This window comes from Heloderma suspectum, chromosome 10, assembly GCF_057233095.1.
Source record: "Heloderma suspectum isolate Gila_16-S chromosome 10, 16-S_ref, whole genome shotgun sequence".
Classification (NCBI taxonomy): domain Eukaryota; kingdom Metazoa; phylum Chordata; class Lepidosauria; order Squamata; family Helodermatidae; genus Heloderma; species Heloderma suspectum.
Window position 1 is genome coordinate 29,117,151 of NC_139467.1, and position 16,433 is coordinate 29,133,583.

A 16,433-nucleotide genomic window follows, 5' to 3' on the forward strand; every position below is an offset into this window, starting at 1 on the left:
AGGACTGTATTGGCAATCTCAGATGCATTAGAATCATAGAATCATAGAATAGTAGGGTTGGAAGGGGCCTACAAGGCCATCGAGTCCAACCCCCTGCTCAATGCAGGAATCCAAGTCAGAGCATCCCTGACAGATGGCTGTCCAGCCTCGTCTTGAAGGCCTCCAGTGTGGGAGAGCCCACCACCTCCCGAGGTCATTGGTTCCATTGTCGTATTGCTCTTACAGCCGGAATCTGGCTTCCTGTGACTTGAGCCCATTATTCTCATTGGGGAGGCTGTGATGATTGGGAAAGTGAGGGAACATTGTGAATATGCTCAAAAGCACTCTCTCCTTGGTCGCTTCTCATATTGAATTGCTGTGCATTGAAAAGCAACAAGGATGGTTCGTACAGGAATATAGGCAGCTGCCTTATACCGAGTCAGACCGTTGGTCCATGTAGATCAGTAATGTCTACACACTGACTGGCAGAGTCTTTCCAGGGTTTCAGGCAGGATTCTTTCCTAGCCCTACCTAGAGATGCTGGGGATCGAACCTGGGACCTTCTACAAGCAAAGCAGGTGCTCTACCACTGAGCCACAGACCCTCCCTGGGCACAAGCAACTCCTGGATTCTTGTAGTGCAACTGCTTTGGAAAGGAGCTGGTGCGGGGCACACCCTGTAATCCTGCGCTGACCTTGTGTCCGCTGATGGATCCTTTGCCCTTTTTGGCACAGCAGCTGCTGAAGCCTCCCACCCGCTGAGATGTGTGCCAGTCTCTGCCTTCTACTCCAAGGACCTCTCCTTTTTTTAACTGCACCCCTCCTAATTTTAGATGTCACTGCCGTCCTTCTTGCGCTGGGATGCCTTGCCAGTTGGCTGCATTCGTGCCGTACCAGCCAGTTCCTACTTTCCTGAGCCCCGGAAGGTGGAGAATGGGTCTCATTGACTTACGAACGCTGAGCGTGCAATAGAAAAGGAGATGTCCAAAGAAGCCCTCTTCTTGACAGCCGGCGCAGATTCTCTCTGGCTCGCGGGGTGCATTTGGAAGGAGTTCAAGGCTGGCTTTGGAGTGCCAAGTGTAACTGAGATGCTTGACAGAGGGGCTCTGCAGGGCCTAATGCAGTCACAGATGGGGGCTCTGTAAGGTCTCCACCAGCTGCAGAGGCAGAACTGTCTCCTCTCTCTATTGGAACACTCTCTTTCTGGACAGCATCTAATTTTCTCCTTTTTATTTTGCATCTCGGAATCTCTGGCTGAGCTGATTGTTCTAGAGGAGGGGTGCGTGCCTGAGATGCTGAACTGCAGCTGGATAAGTCCAGTGGGGTTTACACAGCTGCCTGGCTTAACTCCTGCTTAGCTCGGTGCTGAGAAGGAGGGGATCTAAAATAAAATATAAGCCTGTGTCTGAAAGGTTGAGGAATACACTCCGTAAATGCCACTTCACATGCTGCTCAGGCTCCTTTTGAAGCGGGGCCGGCCCTACCATTAGGCAGAGTGAAGCAGTCACCTCAGGCAGCAGATGCTAGGAGGTGGCAGCAAGGTGTTGGAAGAAATAGCTGTGCACCATGCAGCCTCTGCAGCCCGCTGCCTTTGGGCGCAGTGGAAGACACTGTCCCATCTGGGTCAAAGACAGATTCATCTGCTAGTCCAACTAGATTGCCAGTTGGCTTTTTGTACATGGGATGGGAGATGGAACCATCTTGTTCTGCATCTCAGGCAGCAAAATGTATTATTATTATTATTATTATTATTATTATTATATTTAATAATTTAATATAATAATAATTTAATTATTAAATAATAAATAAATGTCTTGGGCAAGCCCTATTTTGAACCATTGATGATGATGGATTGGTAGACAATTATGGTTCTCCCCACACACACATGTCTCTCTTTAAATCTAAATCTTGTGGCTTTTGAAACTTTACAGGAGAAGTTCCTGCTGAGGGAGTGAATACAGCAGGCAGTTTTCATCATTAGTTAATGATGGGATTATTTAGTAGTGATGCCTTCTGTTAGAAAAGCAATTAGCAGAGGGGGAAAACACTTAAAACAGAATGCGTGTTTACCGGTCCCACATGCAAGCAGCCTATCTTAGAATGATAAAAAGGAGACCGTACCTTTCTTTAGGAAAGAAAAGAGAACAGTTTTATTCACAAATATTCTTGCATATGCAATGCAGGTACAGTGTAGCCTTTTAAAAGAGTTTGTTCTGTCTGTCTTGTGCTCCATTACACCAGCAGGAGTGAGAGAGCAAACACATGTGCCTCCAATGAAGGAGGTCAGAGAGAGAAGGGAGGAGAAAAAGGAAGAAACTGCAGGAAACTGCACTGTAGGCTATAGAGACCCTAAGGCTAGCTCTAGTCAAAATTCCCATGAACTAAGTAACTGCAACACTGCCCCCTGCTAGTAGCTTGCAGATGAGGCTACAATATTCCCCACAGTTAATGGGGGAGTGGGGCTTGGCTTGAGAATAAGGGCACTGCAGGTGTCTCCCTATTCCCCCCCCCACACACACATCTGTGCAGTGTTGGGAAAGGTTTGCAAACTGTTCAGTGTCTCTGGAAGCCAGAGGTGATTGAGGGCAGGACTCTCCCTAATTGGCCAAAACATACATGGAGTTGCCGTCGCCTCCTCTTTCCCCGATTCCCATTGCAGCCCTTGATTTTATGCTGCCGAATGCAGTAACCCATGAATGCTCTGCCTCCGTCTTGCATCTGATCACCCTGGGACAGACATCTGCATAGTTCCTCCTGCAGCGCCTCCAACAGGTTCAGGCATGCCGACGTTCTGCCTGTGCTGATACAGAGCCTTGCCTCCTCGCCCAGGCGAACGAACCCTTGGCACCCGAAGTTAATGCTGCTTGCCAGGAGAAACTGGAGGCTGTCTCAGGCAGCCTTGGGGCAAGTGAAAGCATCTCCCTGACCTTTGCGTGCAAATGGTCCCGGGTTCGATTCTGGGTATCTCCAGTTTGAAAAGGATCAGGTAGCCAGTAGTACAGTGAGGGCTGGATAATGAGGTTAAAATCCCGGGCCCTGAAGCCCAGCCCCCCCCTCCCCACGATGACCACCCGGAGACCAGCACATGATGAGGGCAGCAGAAGCAAACTGCATTGTGTTTCTGTAGTCATGCTGCTGCTGTGGTGAAGTGAGTTTAAAATGGGAAACTGCACATGCTCAGAGTTCTCCTTGTAAACAAATCTTGGCAAACTGTCTTTTGTCTATTGCTCCAATATAGGAATGTAGAAGCAGTTGTAAAACATGAAATGGTGGCTGGGGCAAAGAGAAATGTTAGCTGTGTGGTTCACAACTGAAATAACGCAATTTGGCTATCTAAAGGAGGGTGGGATCCATACAGTCATTAAGTCCAGGGTCTAGAATTGCCTAGCTGCGTCATTGCATAGTGCAGGTGATGGGGAAAGACTTGGTGCAGAAAAGGGCAACTAAAATGATCAAGGGGCTGGAGCATCTCCCTTTTGAAGGAAGTTTACAATAGCTGGGATTGTTTAGCTTGGGAAAACGGGGGGAAAGGGAGATGTGATAGAGGTGTACAAAATTATGGTGTGGAGTTTAAAGACCAGCTCTAGGGTCAATTCAAGATTCCATAGCCACAAAACAAAAATGGTAGCAGGCTTTAAGAGCATTGATTCTGGTGATTGTTTTATAGGCCTCCTAAAGAATCTATAACGAAGCCAGCCTGGCATTTATTTTTATTTTTATTTTTCTAAAGCAAAGCATTTTAATGTGCATACCTGGCACATAAGTCTATTTCATAATTCATAAGCACTCAGTAACTGAGCCGAGATGTCACGACCTCAGTCCAATAACCCATAGTTTAGTGAACTGGAAATAAGCCTTGCGCAACAGCCCCTTGTAAATAGGGATGTTGGAGAAATCCGCAGCAGAACCAAATAAGTTTGGACTTTTATGAATCCGACCTGTGGATTCTGCAGCGGACTGGTTTTTCCCCTGTCAGGCAGATTCCACACACTTGCAGACCAGTTTTCTAACCTTTGGGAATTTTGCGCAAATTTTGTTGTTAAAAAATATGCAAACATTAAAAACCCAGCCAAAAATGCACCTTTCCCCCATAGGCTAAAGTGTGAAAATTTGCATTTGGGGGGATTTGTGCATTTTGTGAGAATTTGCACATTTCCGCACATGTGGAATTTATGCAAGTGCAAATTTGCACAATTTTGGGGGGGGAATCCAATTCCATTAATGGGCAAACGATGGCATGAAAGGTGTCTGACAATCTGTGAAACACAAGACAGAATGGATTTTTCACAATTCGTACATCCCTACTTGTAAAAAGGGACTACCGGAAGGCTGCAGGCAACCCGGAACAAAGCTAAGTGTTTGGAGCTCTTCTTAGCAAAGTGGAATGGGGTGAGGAACTTAACACCAGACCTCCTGGGTCAGGCCCAAAGATCTAACCAGCCTAGCATCCCTTTCCCAACAGAGGCCAGCCAGATGATCAAGGCATCAGATTGTACACAGAATGGTTACTCCTATGCAGTTTGTATGCATGTAGTTCTGTGCACGAAGGGCACAATCAGTATGTTCTGGTGGTAAAGTGGGCACAAGCAGGGTTGGTATTAAGAGTAGGCATGGTTGGGCACTTGCTGAGGGCCCACACCCCAGCAGGGGCCCACTGCCAAGAGCCCCCTGGAGTTGCTCCTCCTCTTCTCCATTCCATCCTGCTTGCTCACCTGCCTTTCACTCTGGCCCAGGCAACGGTGGTAGTGAGAAGGAGGACCAGCAGGAGATGCCACGGCCTGCTTGCTCATTGGTTGTCTGCCTGTCAGGGAAGCAAGGGGTAGCAGTGATGAGACAGAGGGTAAGGAGCGAGAGCAGCAGGTGACAGTGGTGATGAGAAGGTGGGCTCACTGAGCCGAGGGGGCACATTGAGGGTGCCTTGCCCAAGGGCTCTCCAAAACCTAGAGCTAGCACTGCGCATAATCCTGATCCCTCCTCCACACATTAAATTCTACCCATATTTAAAATATCTGAACAGGGGGTATTCATGGCAATCAAAACCAGTTTGCATGGCATTTTAAAGGTGCAGTCGCTTAAATCGATCATGAATTGGACACCACCATTAATGCAGTTCCATTAAGCAGCCCAGAGCACCGCCTGGGTTCCGTTTTACTGGATGAGTTTCAGTTGGGGGATGTGGACAAGGTGCTTGGGCAAGTCTGGTCGACCACCTGCGGGCTTTACCCTTGCCTTTCATGGCTTATCACACCTAATAGGGAGGGGATATCCGGTTGGGTCCAGGAGGTTGTAAATTCCTCCTTGAGAGAGGGAGTGGTGCTGGCCTCTTTAAAGGAGGTGGTAATTAGGCTACTCCTGAAAAAGCCTAACCTGGACCCCGAGGATGTTAATAACTGTAGGCCGGTGGCCAACATCCCCTTCCTGGGCAAGGAAGGTGCTTGAGCAGGTGGTTGCTGGTCAACTCCAGGCACTCTTAAATGAAACTGATTCTCTGGACCCATTTCAATCAGACTTCAGGCCTGGTTTAGGAATGGAAACTGCCTTGGTTGCCCTGCAGGACGAACTTTGCCGAGAAAGGGAGAGGGGGAGTGCAACCCTGTTGATTCTCTTGGATCTCTCCATGGCTTTTGATACCATCAACCATGGTATCCTTCTAGAGAGGTTGTCTGGGCTGGGAGATGGAGGTGCTGCACTGCAGTGGTTCCACTCCTACCCGGATGGCCAGTTTCCAGAAGGTGGTGCTGGGGGCTTATTGCTCTGTGCCTTGGCAACTATGCTATGGGGTTTCACAGGGCTCTGTTCTGTCCCCCATGCTGTTCAACATCTACATGAAACCACCGGGGGAAGTTATCCAGAGGTGTGGGATGAGGTGACATCAATATGCAGGTGACACCCAGTTCTATCTCTCCTTTTCATCAAATCCAGGTGAGGCAGTGGCTGTTCTGAATCAGTTCCTGGGCACAGTAATGGACTGGATGAGGGCCAATAAACTGAGACTCAATCCAGACAAGACAGAGGGTGGTTTGTCTGCCTGGCTAAGTGACGTTCAACATGTTCTGGAGGGGGTTGCACCCACTAAAGGTTTATAGATCTTGGATCCAGCATTATCACAAGAGGAACAGGTGGAGTTGATGGCACAGAGCACCTTTGATCAGCTTAGTCTGATGTATCAGCTGCATCCTTATCTGGACAGAGATAGCCTAGCTACAGTTATCCATGCTCTGGTAACCTCTCATCTTGATTACTGCAATTTGTTATATGTGGAACAATTTGTTATACATAGGGAGATGGTGTGCTCTCCATCAGTGGATGTATTGAAGCAGATGCTGGATGGCCATCTGTCAGGAGGCTGTAGCAGCACCTTGCAGTGCAGAGCCTGCATTGAATGTGGGGGAGACTAGATGATCTCTGAGGTACCTTTCAATTCTGTGATTCCTCGAATAACAGATTATGTGATTTCTGGACTCTACCATTTCACAGAAGTGACGGAGGGTTAGATGACTGAATGGTCGCCCACATAAAAAGCTCGACACATCCAGAAAACCAGCACGTTAGTGAGAAGAGCTCTAGTTCAGATGTATGAGTCTTTTTTTTAATGTGAAGGGTTGTGTGTGTGTGTGTGTGTGGGGGGGGGTTAATTTATGATGTATTTTGTGGTTTTAGTTGTGAAACACCCAGAGAGCTTTGGCTATTGGGTGGTATAGAAATGTAATAAATAAAAAAAATAAACATACAACAGCTGCGAATTGGGCAGAAACAACAGTTGTGAATAGACGGAAGAAACACCGCCATAGCCAGACAGCAGGAGTAGGCCAGCCTCTTAATGTAAGCAATACTGCCTCAGTAAATGTGACATGTTCATCGCAGGGACCCTCCTTTATACTCAAACACCCTCAGGGCTCACAGACTACAATCCAGAACAGGCCTGTTTCTTTGCCAAAGGAAAAGAAGAGAGACCAACCTGAACTCTCAATTTTACCGCTTTTAGGGGATGAGCCCTTAACAGCAATGAATTACCCACACCCAGAGGGTAGCAAGAGACAGACTCCTCTGCCGCCTAGCTAACAAAGGTGTTTTTTTGTTTTTTGTTTTTAAATTGAATAGATCTATAGTGATTTTTGATTATATTAATTATTGAATAGATCTATATACCGCTTAACATGTTTTTAACGTATCTCTAAGCCGTTTGCAAGGAAACGTAAATACATTAAAATACATTGTGATATGCATTCAACTACAATTAAAATACATCATCATTGCAACAACAGAAATGGAAAACGTAAACAGCACGTACTCGACAGTTGCATCACGATTCATTAAAAGAACTCAAACAGCACAAGCTTTGCAAATGCGTCACGATACGCGATTGCAAGTGACTGCCCTGACCCAAAAATTCAGCAGTGCCTTAACAGAGTTGCTTCCAACACAGCTGTATGAATTAAAGCTGGGGTTGTAGCATCAAACATATTTTAGCTGTTACCCACCCCAAGCCTTTGGCAGGGGAAGGGCTATTAAAGCATCATTAATGCAATCAGAATGAAATATCAGAATTCCTGGCTTAAAGCGCTCGGTGTGAGTCAGTGGACAGGGACTCCAAGGTCAGAGCGCCAAAAAACTTTATGATTTGCTCTGGGCAGGATGGGAGGGGGTCCATAAAATGAGAATCCCCCAAAATGAGAATCCCCCCAAATAGAATCAAGTACTCCAGAGTAGGGATGGCAGAGAATTCTGCCACAGACTCCAATGAGGCCGGATTCTTAGAATCCGTCCCCCCCCCCCCCGCCAGAGTATGTGGTGGAACGAACCATTCACCTCTGCCACCCCGTGAAGTTTGTGCTGGCCGGATCCTACCTGCCGCTGCTGGGTCCGGGTCCATCTGCTGCCAGACTATGGACGCAAATGGCGTCTGGCGTAGCGGATGCCATTTGCTCCCCTCCTCTTTGCTGTGATAGGCTATGCAAATCTTTATGTAGCCAATCGCGTGAGAGAACAGGGATGCAAATATGCCAGCCGGGGAGGATTCCAGAGGGGAGGAACTGATCGCTTCCCCCCCCCCCGGACCCCCCGGTGGACTTGGGTAGTACACCCCTACTCCAGAGGCTCTGCTCTACCCAGGGTCAGCATCAAGGTAGGTATAGTTGGGCAGCAGCCGAGGCCCACACACCAGCAGGGGCCCACTGACGAGAGCCCCCTGGAGTTGCTGCTTCTCTTCACCATTGCAACCTGCTTCTTCACCTGCCTCTTGCTCTGGCCCAGACAACAGTGGTGGAGATGGTGATGGAGCAGGAGATGCTACTGCCTGCACATGCTCAGTGCCTCTCTGCCTATCAAGCAAGCAAGCAAGCAAGCGAGTAGTGGCAATGATGGGAAAGAGGAGGACAAGTAATAGCAGCTGGTGATAATGATGGTGAGGAGAGAGACTCAATGAGGAAGGGGGACCATTGACGGTGTCTTGTCAAGGAGCCCTGAAAAGCCTCAAAAGAACTATAGTTCACGCCTGTCCTGGTTTACAACCCTGGTTTGCAGGACAAGGGCAAAACACAGTGTATCATTATGGATGCTGTGGCAAAACACGGTTTGCTGGAAGAGAGCCGGTGTGGTGTAGTGGTTAGAGTGTTGGACTGGAACTCAGAAAATCTGGGTTCTAGCCTCCACTCAGCCATGAAGCTCACTGGGTGACTTTGGCCCCGTCATTGACTCTCAGCCTAACCTACCTCACAGAGTGGTTGTGAAGATAAAATGGAGAGGAGGAGGATCATGTAAGCCACCTTGGGTCCCTTGCAAGAGGGAAAAAAGTTGGGGTATAAATGTAATTAATTAATTAATTAATTAAAAATCTGGAGGCAGCGCTGGCTCCATTCCATGGGTATAGCCACTAGGCCTACCTTAACACCCAACCACTTGAGTCACAAAAAGGCAAGCAAAGCAGCCCACAGCAAGGCTTCAGTTTTCTTCATTAGGCTGTGTGGACCCCTTACTAGTGAGGCAACATTTAGTGAAGTACATTGCCCCACGGGGTGGGCAAATCCTTCAAGCTCAATCTCAGTCAGGTTCTCATTTTTCCAATGCTAAGTTATTTCTGTCCTGATTTGCCATTGGATTGCAACCCCCCCCACACACACACACACACATACACCCACAATTTTAGTCTGTACAAACATTGGTTTGCACTTTTGTGCACAGTGTTTTTTTGGAAATCCATTCACTTCAATGGATTCAACTAGATGTACACATTTTTTCACACATTTTTTGCCAACGCATCAGAAACATAGATTCTGGCAGCAAACCGCATTCCAGTTCATGTTAAGTTTTGAGAACTGTGAATCTGGTACATCCATATTGAAGTGTGAACCAAATAAATTTCACACCTGCCCCTAGCTGTTAAGCAAGCGATCAGAAAGGCTTCAGAAACAGACGGATCAGCAAAGAGTTAACTATAGCTTGGCCATAACATCACTGCTGGAAAATACTCCAAGGGTGTAATCACCAAGACGGGAGAGTCATTGTTTAGGGTCAAACAAAGGATAGCATTTGTAATAATGGGATGAAATGTTTGGAGGGGAGGAGGACCTTGGCTGGGAGAAGGAGATTTGGGAAGAGGGGTTGTGGCAGTGCTCAGATTATCCGGGGGCAGCCCCCTGATCATGTATGACAGCCCCCTTAGCTCCTGTGTTTAGGTTGCAATCCTATTCATGTTTAGACAGGAAAATGTCCTGCAACTCCCAGCATTCTCCAGCCAGCTATAGCTGGCTGGAGAATGCTAGGAGTTCTAGGACTTTTTTTTCCAGCTAAACATGCATAGGATTGTGCCTTTAGAAAATTACTGGGAGACATGATTTTGTTAAAACTGGCTGGCTGGCATCAGGGGTAGGATTTGTGGATTTCATTCAGATTCCCCTCCCATAACTTGAGCACTGGCTACAGGGAGCTGTAGGGCGGCCATGTGTCATCGTTTACAAAGGCCAGTCCTCTATTTGAAAGGTTATCCAGTCCAATTCTGGTTTAAAAGAACCCTAAGAACTGTTGCCCATCAAGACTTAGCATCTGGACAGCAGACTGAACAGGCAGGCACACAGAACACCTGGTCACAGCCTTCCGCACTATCGAGAAATGTATTGTATTTTTATTTAAATTTCAATAATTAGTTCTAAATTTCCATGATACATATAAATTAGCAAGTTTTAATTTTATGCAAACCACGGTCTTCTTTGGTAATTCATAAGTGGCCACCTGACTTGAGAAACAGCCTTCTAGGAGGTCATTCTCTTTGCCCTCAAGCCTAATATTTGAGTGACGGGGGTTTTCCAGGCAGGGTCACAGGTGGAGAACATAAGAAGAGTCATACTGGTTCAGACCAAAGGTCCATGTAGTCCAGCATTCTGTTCACACACTGGCCAACCGGCTGTCGATGGGAAACCCACAAGCGGGGCACGAGTGCAACAGCACCCTCCCGCTCATGTTCCCCAGCAACTGGTGTACATAGATTCACTGCCTCTGATACTGGAGGTAGCATAGAGCCATCAGGACTAGTAGCCACTGATTCATAAATGGCCACCCTAAATCCCTGGTCTTTCTAGCCCAGTCTGGTTCTGATTAGCAGTGGCTTGTTGGTGCCTTGAGCTGAGGTTTCCTCACTGTCTGCCACTGGTGATCCTTTTCTGAACTTGATAATGGCTGGGTGCTTCTGTATGCAAAGTGTGTGCTCTGCCACCGAGCCCTGGGCTTGCTGCATCAAGGGAAGAACTGGCCTGGTGCCATGTCTCATTTTCTGCCCTTTGCAGTCAAAGCATTTCTCTCTCTCCCCTCCCTGAGATCTCTCCACTCCAGATTCAGGCATCCTGGCACAGCTGCCTGGCACAACTGCGAAAGCCAGGAGCTTCAAAGGGACTTTGTGTGGCCTGGCAAATCCCTCTTGTTCTCCCTCCCCGGCCCTTGGCACTACCCAGTGACTCTGATGAACCTTTGTGTTTGTTTATAAATATATTTTTGCCTTGCAGAGTCTGGACGGAGACCAAGCCATTCTCCAGCGGATCAAGAAATATGTGAAAGCTATTCATCTTTCTGGGCTCAGTAAGTTAATGCTCTCTGCATGCTTGGCAGGGCAGGGCAGGAGGTGGGACAGGGAAGACCTGCGGGGAATGAAGGGGCAGGTGCCAGCTAGCGTCGCTGTGTGCAATGTGCAATCCAGCCCTGTACGCAGGGCTTAGGAAACTGCCTTGTAGAGTCTACAGTGACTGTCGGAGGCTGTCTGGGGTTTCAGACAGGAGTCTTTCCCCCCCAATCCCAGCCCTACCAGGCAATGCTGGGGATGGAACCTGGGACCTTTGTGCATGAAAAGGATGTGTTTAGGGTGGCCGCTTATGCATCACCAAAAAAAGAACCCACCAATTTGCAGGACGTTTGCATGTGCTTAGTTAGAAATAGGAATGAATTGAATTAGAAATATAATACATCTCACCATACCAAGGAAGGTTGATGTACCTGCCCGTCCAGGTGCTAAGTACTAAGCAACTGCCAGGTCCCTGCTGCTCTCCCTTCTGATGGTTCTTCAGCTTTGAACCAGACTTGGACCGAGCAGCCCTTGAAACAGAACATGCCTTCAAACAGAGGACTGTTCTCTGACAGTTTGTCAAATAGAGGACTGTCCTCTGTAAAGGAGGACACCTGGCCACCCTATAATTAATGTGTTCTACAGCCCTCAGCTTTGGAGAAACTTGCTTGGCATTAACCCTGCCCTAGATCTGCCGCAGATTATCAGTTTCTCAGTCTGTTGCCTACAAAGTATGACGACTTGCAAAATGACTGTCTCAGGGTGGATAGATGAACTCTGGCCCAGATTTGCTACCCAGCACTGGAATTAAATAGATATTTTGCACGAGATCTTCAGCCAAAGCAAATTCAACCCTCCCCTTGCCTGCCCCTTAGTTTTCTTGCTCACAATCTCTGATCCCTCCTTTTCACTTATAGCTAATAGACCCTCCAGTACTCAAACTCTCTACATTCTTTCACCCTTCCTGTCTCTGCAATTGACCTTTTGTTTCCCCCTACAGAAGCTGTACTGTTTGTAAACATTCCCTGACAGCCATTTCCTCCTCAACAGTTACAAATGTTTGGATGTTCCATGATGTCACATTGGGGGTTCCTTGTAGGCAGCAGGAGATCATTAGCCTCAGTGTAGGCTTTAGCTGACGTTAGTCTGGCGTGATCCACTCTAAAAATGAATAAATTGCAAAGCAAGAGGCCTTACTCGGGATCCCTTTTTTAGTTAAAGCGTAACTAATCCGTATTTGCTATTCTTACTTAAGAGCATCAGGAGTGTGTTACTGGATCAGATCAAGGTCCACTTAGCCCAGAGCTCTGTGTAAGAACCCCACAGCCATTTAGAACTAGGTGGTACACCAAGAATTGCCCAGTGATCCACCAGTATCGTTGTCTATATGTTTCATGCTAGAGTTGACATGGTGGCCACGTGTCCTCTTTTACAGAGGACAGTTCTCTATTTGAAGGACTGTCCTGTCCTGTCCAATTCTGTTTAAAAACGAAGAACTTTGAAAATTGTTGTCCACCATCAATAGCAGACTGAGCAGGCAGGCACACAGGACACTTGTGTACAATCTTCTCCGCTATGGTGAGATGTATTGCATTTTCTATTTAAATTATAATAATTATTTCTAAATTTCCATCTGTACATATACATTAGCATATGGAAAGTTCCTGCAAATTACTATCTTTTTTTGCCCCCTTTTTAGTGATTCATGTAGGGATCTTGGAGAAATCCGCAATGGATTCAAATGAATTTGGATTCCTATGAACCCGACCTGTGGACTGGCTTTTTCCAAGTCTGCGGACGTGCAGACCGCTTTTTCAGTTGGGGGACTTGCGTTAATGCACATAAGTGCTAATGAATATTAATTTACACACAAGTGTACATCCGGGCTAATGCGCAAATGTACTAATGCACGTTAATTAATTTGCATTAGCACATTTGTGCATTAGCACATTAGCACTAATGCACACTTGTGCTCATGTGAATTAGTGCTAATGCAAAATATTGCAAGTAGAACAAAATTCTGGTGGTAACAATCTGATTCCATTAATGAGTGGACAATAAAATGCCTGATAATCTGCAAAACACAGGCAGAACAGATTTAACCAAATCCACACTTCCCCAAATGCATGTCCTCTTTTGCTGGTGATTCAGAAGTGGCCACCCTACCCAGGTGTCTAGAGGGCCACTACAGGAAATGGAAAACTGAAGTAGATAGGCCTTTGGTCTGATTCAGCCCAGGGTGGCCCAAAGTATTTTGTTGCCTGTGGCAGAACAGCTTTGGTCCTCACGCACCCACATCAAGGTGCATCATATCCAAAGCCAAGCAAGTTATTCTGGCACATGAGGTGGAAAATCCCACTACCACCTCTCCCCCATCCCCAGCAGTAAAAATGCTACAACAGATTAAATAACTAATGATTTGCTGCTGACACTTAAAATGTGCTTCCTTGTTCTGCCTAATGGTAAGGCCAGCCCTGGATCCAGTGGCGCTGCTGTTAGGTTTGTAATTCTCGCTTGTTTTTCCCCACGCTGACTTCTTTAGGAATCTTGAACCTTCAGGGACCTTCCTTCCTGACTTTTCCCCCCATTCTGGTGTTGCCTTTTCTTTCTTTTTTTAGCACACGTGGAGAATGAGGAACAATACAGCGAAACTCTGGAGAACTTTGGCAACAACCACCTTTCGCAGAACAATCACGAGCTTTCCACAGGCTTCCTGAATCTGGCCGTCTTCACCAGGGAAGTGACGGCACTTTTCAAGAACCTGGTAAGCAGCAGAGTTCGGTCCAGCAGAGAAGGTTTCCCAAGGCCTCCACTGCATTCTTCTGCACTGAAACTAAAAACTGCATACATTGAGATAGGAATCTTCAACCAGAGTCTGTGCCCGGAATATGGGACACAGTTTTTAATAGAGCTGTGCACAAATGGCCTCTCAAAATTCTCCAGCCTATTTGTGGGCAGAGAAATTGAGGGGACATTTTCACCGAATTTCTCTTAGGGGAGAAGAAATTCTCCAACACTTTCTTACAGATAGGGCTAACTATTGGAAGGGGTTGTAGCTAGGGATGTCCGAAAGTGACTTACCTTTTTGAAGGGTGACATTCACGGTGGGGGGGGAGGCGCTCCGACCCTCCCCCCGAAATTCTGTCCGGCCGGCTCCGCTCCGCAGAGATTCTGCAGAGCCGCCGGCTGAGGCTGCCCGCAGCCGAACATCCGGCTGCTGGGCAGCCTGCAGGGATGCAAATGGCGGCTGCCATAGCCGCCACCATTTGCGTCTCTGTATTTTGCCGTGATAGGCTACGTAAATATTTACGTAGCCTATCACAGCAAAAAACCCACAAAAAACAGCGTACGCAAATGGCAGCTGCTACAGCATCCGCCATTTGCATTCCCTTTTTTCTGCCGTTTTAGCCTACGTAAATATTTACGTAGGCTATTTCGGCGGGGGAAAAAAAGGGAACGCAAATGGCAGCCGCCGTAGCTGCCACCATTTGCGTCCGCTGTGGGTTTTTTTTGCCGTGATAGGCTACGTAAATACTTACGTAGCCTATCACGGCCTCTGCAGGGATGCAAATGGCGTCCCTGCGTTAGTTGTGATAGGCTATGTAATTATTTACGTAGCCTATCACGGCTATAATGAGGAAGCGAATGACCATTCGCAAGTCAGCGCGGACAGCAGCAGGTAAGTGCTCCGTTTCGCGCGCCTTTCATGGGGTGGGGTGGCGGGGGCGTCGTTCCACCATGGATTTTGGGGGGATCCACCGAGATCCATGGAGGAATTCTCTGACATCCCTAGTTGTAGCACAGGTTCTTCCCTTTTTTCTCGGGGTTTTGGGTTTATTGCACTGCTTCTGTAGGTGGAAGCAGCATCAACTGTGTTGAAGCTTCTGCTTTTTTGAGGGAGGATTTTGAATTTCTTTTGGTGGTGTTTTTCAGCTTATCCAATCACTGTGTGGTGGCCGAGGATGCTGTATGTGTTTTCGCTCTCTGTTGCACATCTTTCCCTTGCTCTGCAGTCTCCCGGGCCACCTGCACTTCCCGAACTGAAAAAGCCCCATGGGAAGAATTGCCTCACGATGTCTTCCTCATGATGGCTTTAACTGAAGTGCAGGAAGCCAGGGAGGCTACAGGCTGCCACAGAGATTATTGTACAATGACAGACAGGACACTCGTGCACACTCCTCAGCCACCTCATAAGTCAGGTAAGCACAAGAACCCCAAACCCAACCCATGAGAATTTCTCCGAAATGTCTCCTCCTTTGAACGTCTTTTCAAAAGCAATTTTACTATCTAATTGAATGAGAATGGTAAAAAAAAAAAGTGGTGAAATTTTCAGCACAGCACTAGTTTTTAATACTGTTTTTAATGTATATCTCCATCATCTCTATTCATGTATATGCTAGTACTGGGCTGAAATATTCAACCCTGTGATTTTAGTAAGTTTCAGTTGCAGGGTGCGGTGGTGGATTAATTGGATTAATCTTTGGGTGGGGGAGGGCAGATTCCTGAGAACTTTAGATCTTGCCTTTTAAAGATAAAATGACCAAAGAAGCAGCCATATCCCCCGCCCCATGAACATCCCTGGGAATGATGCTGTGTCACAGGTCCCCAACCTTTTTGGAGCCATGGGCACATTTGAGAATTTGACAAACTGCTGCGGGCACCACCACAATATGGCTCCCACGGAGGATGTGGCTAGTCACATAATGGCTGCCATGGGGGCCTGGCTAGTTAAAAGTGAACTAAGGAAGAGTGGGGAGAGAAATAGCAAGGTAAAGAGCGGGGGAGAAAAATAATGGCATTAGGAAGGAGAGGGAAACAGCAAGGCAAAGGGGTAGAGTAAGAGCAAGGCTAGAGGCTGCAAAGGAGGGAAACAGTGAGCTGAAGAGGTGAGGGGAAATAGTGAGGCTGGGAGAGAGGGGGAAATAGCAAGGCAAAGGGGAGAGGGGAGAGAAAGAGCAAGACCAGAAAGAGAGAGAAATGCCCTAACATTTTCCAAGGTTTTTCTTAAAACATTTTTTTGAATGGGCAGGGAAGGGAGAGCTTTGTGGGTACCCTTGGAGGCCCCTGTGGGAACCATGTTGGGGATCTTTGTGCTATGTCATGCTTTAGCATTGCTGCTGGGTCATTGAGAGTAGCTAAGCTGCTTCTCAAGGAGCAAATCTCTCTCTCTCTCTCTTTTTGTAACAAGAAAAACCCTTGGTCGCCTTGTCTGTAAATATAAGAACCCCCACTCCTCAAATACTTAGAATTTATCTGCCTCTACTCCACCAAATATCTCCTCCTTTTTGTAGGGAACAAACGGTCCTGCAAAAGTGTGTGCAGTAGGGATGGGCAAACAAGCGATGTTTGAGACCTCCAAAATTCTCCGAACACTGGCCGGCCACTCGTCTCGTGCCTGATTCCCATTT

The 16,433-nt window shown here is 47.2% G+C and overlaps 1 protein-coding gene across 1 annotated transcript in view; it reads left to right on the plus strand.

Moving 5' to 3' along the window:
* Positions 1 to 16,433, plus strand: part of ASAP3 (ArfGAP with SH3 domain, ankyrin repeat and PH domain 3) — a 127,378-nt gene that overhangs the window by 32,113 nt on the left and 78,832 nt on the right. The window contains exons 2-3 of the mRNA XM_084815717.1: positions 10,973 to 11,045; positions 13,644 to 13,789. Of these exons, the coding sequence (XP_084671843.1) occupies positions 10,973 to 11,045; positions 13,644 to 13,789 (219 nt within the window). The remainder of the gene's footprint in view (positions 1 to 10,972; positions 11,046 to 13,643; positions 13,790 to 16,433) is intronic.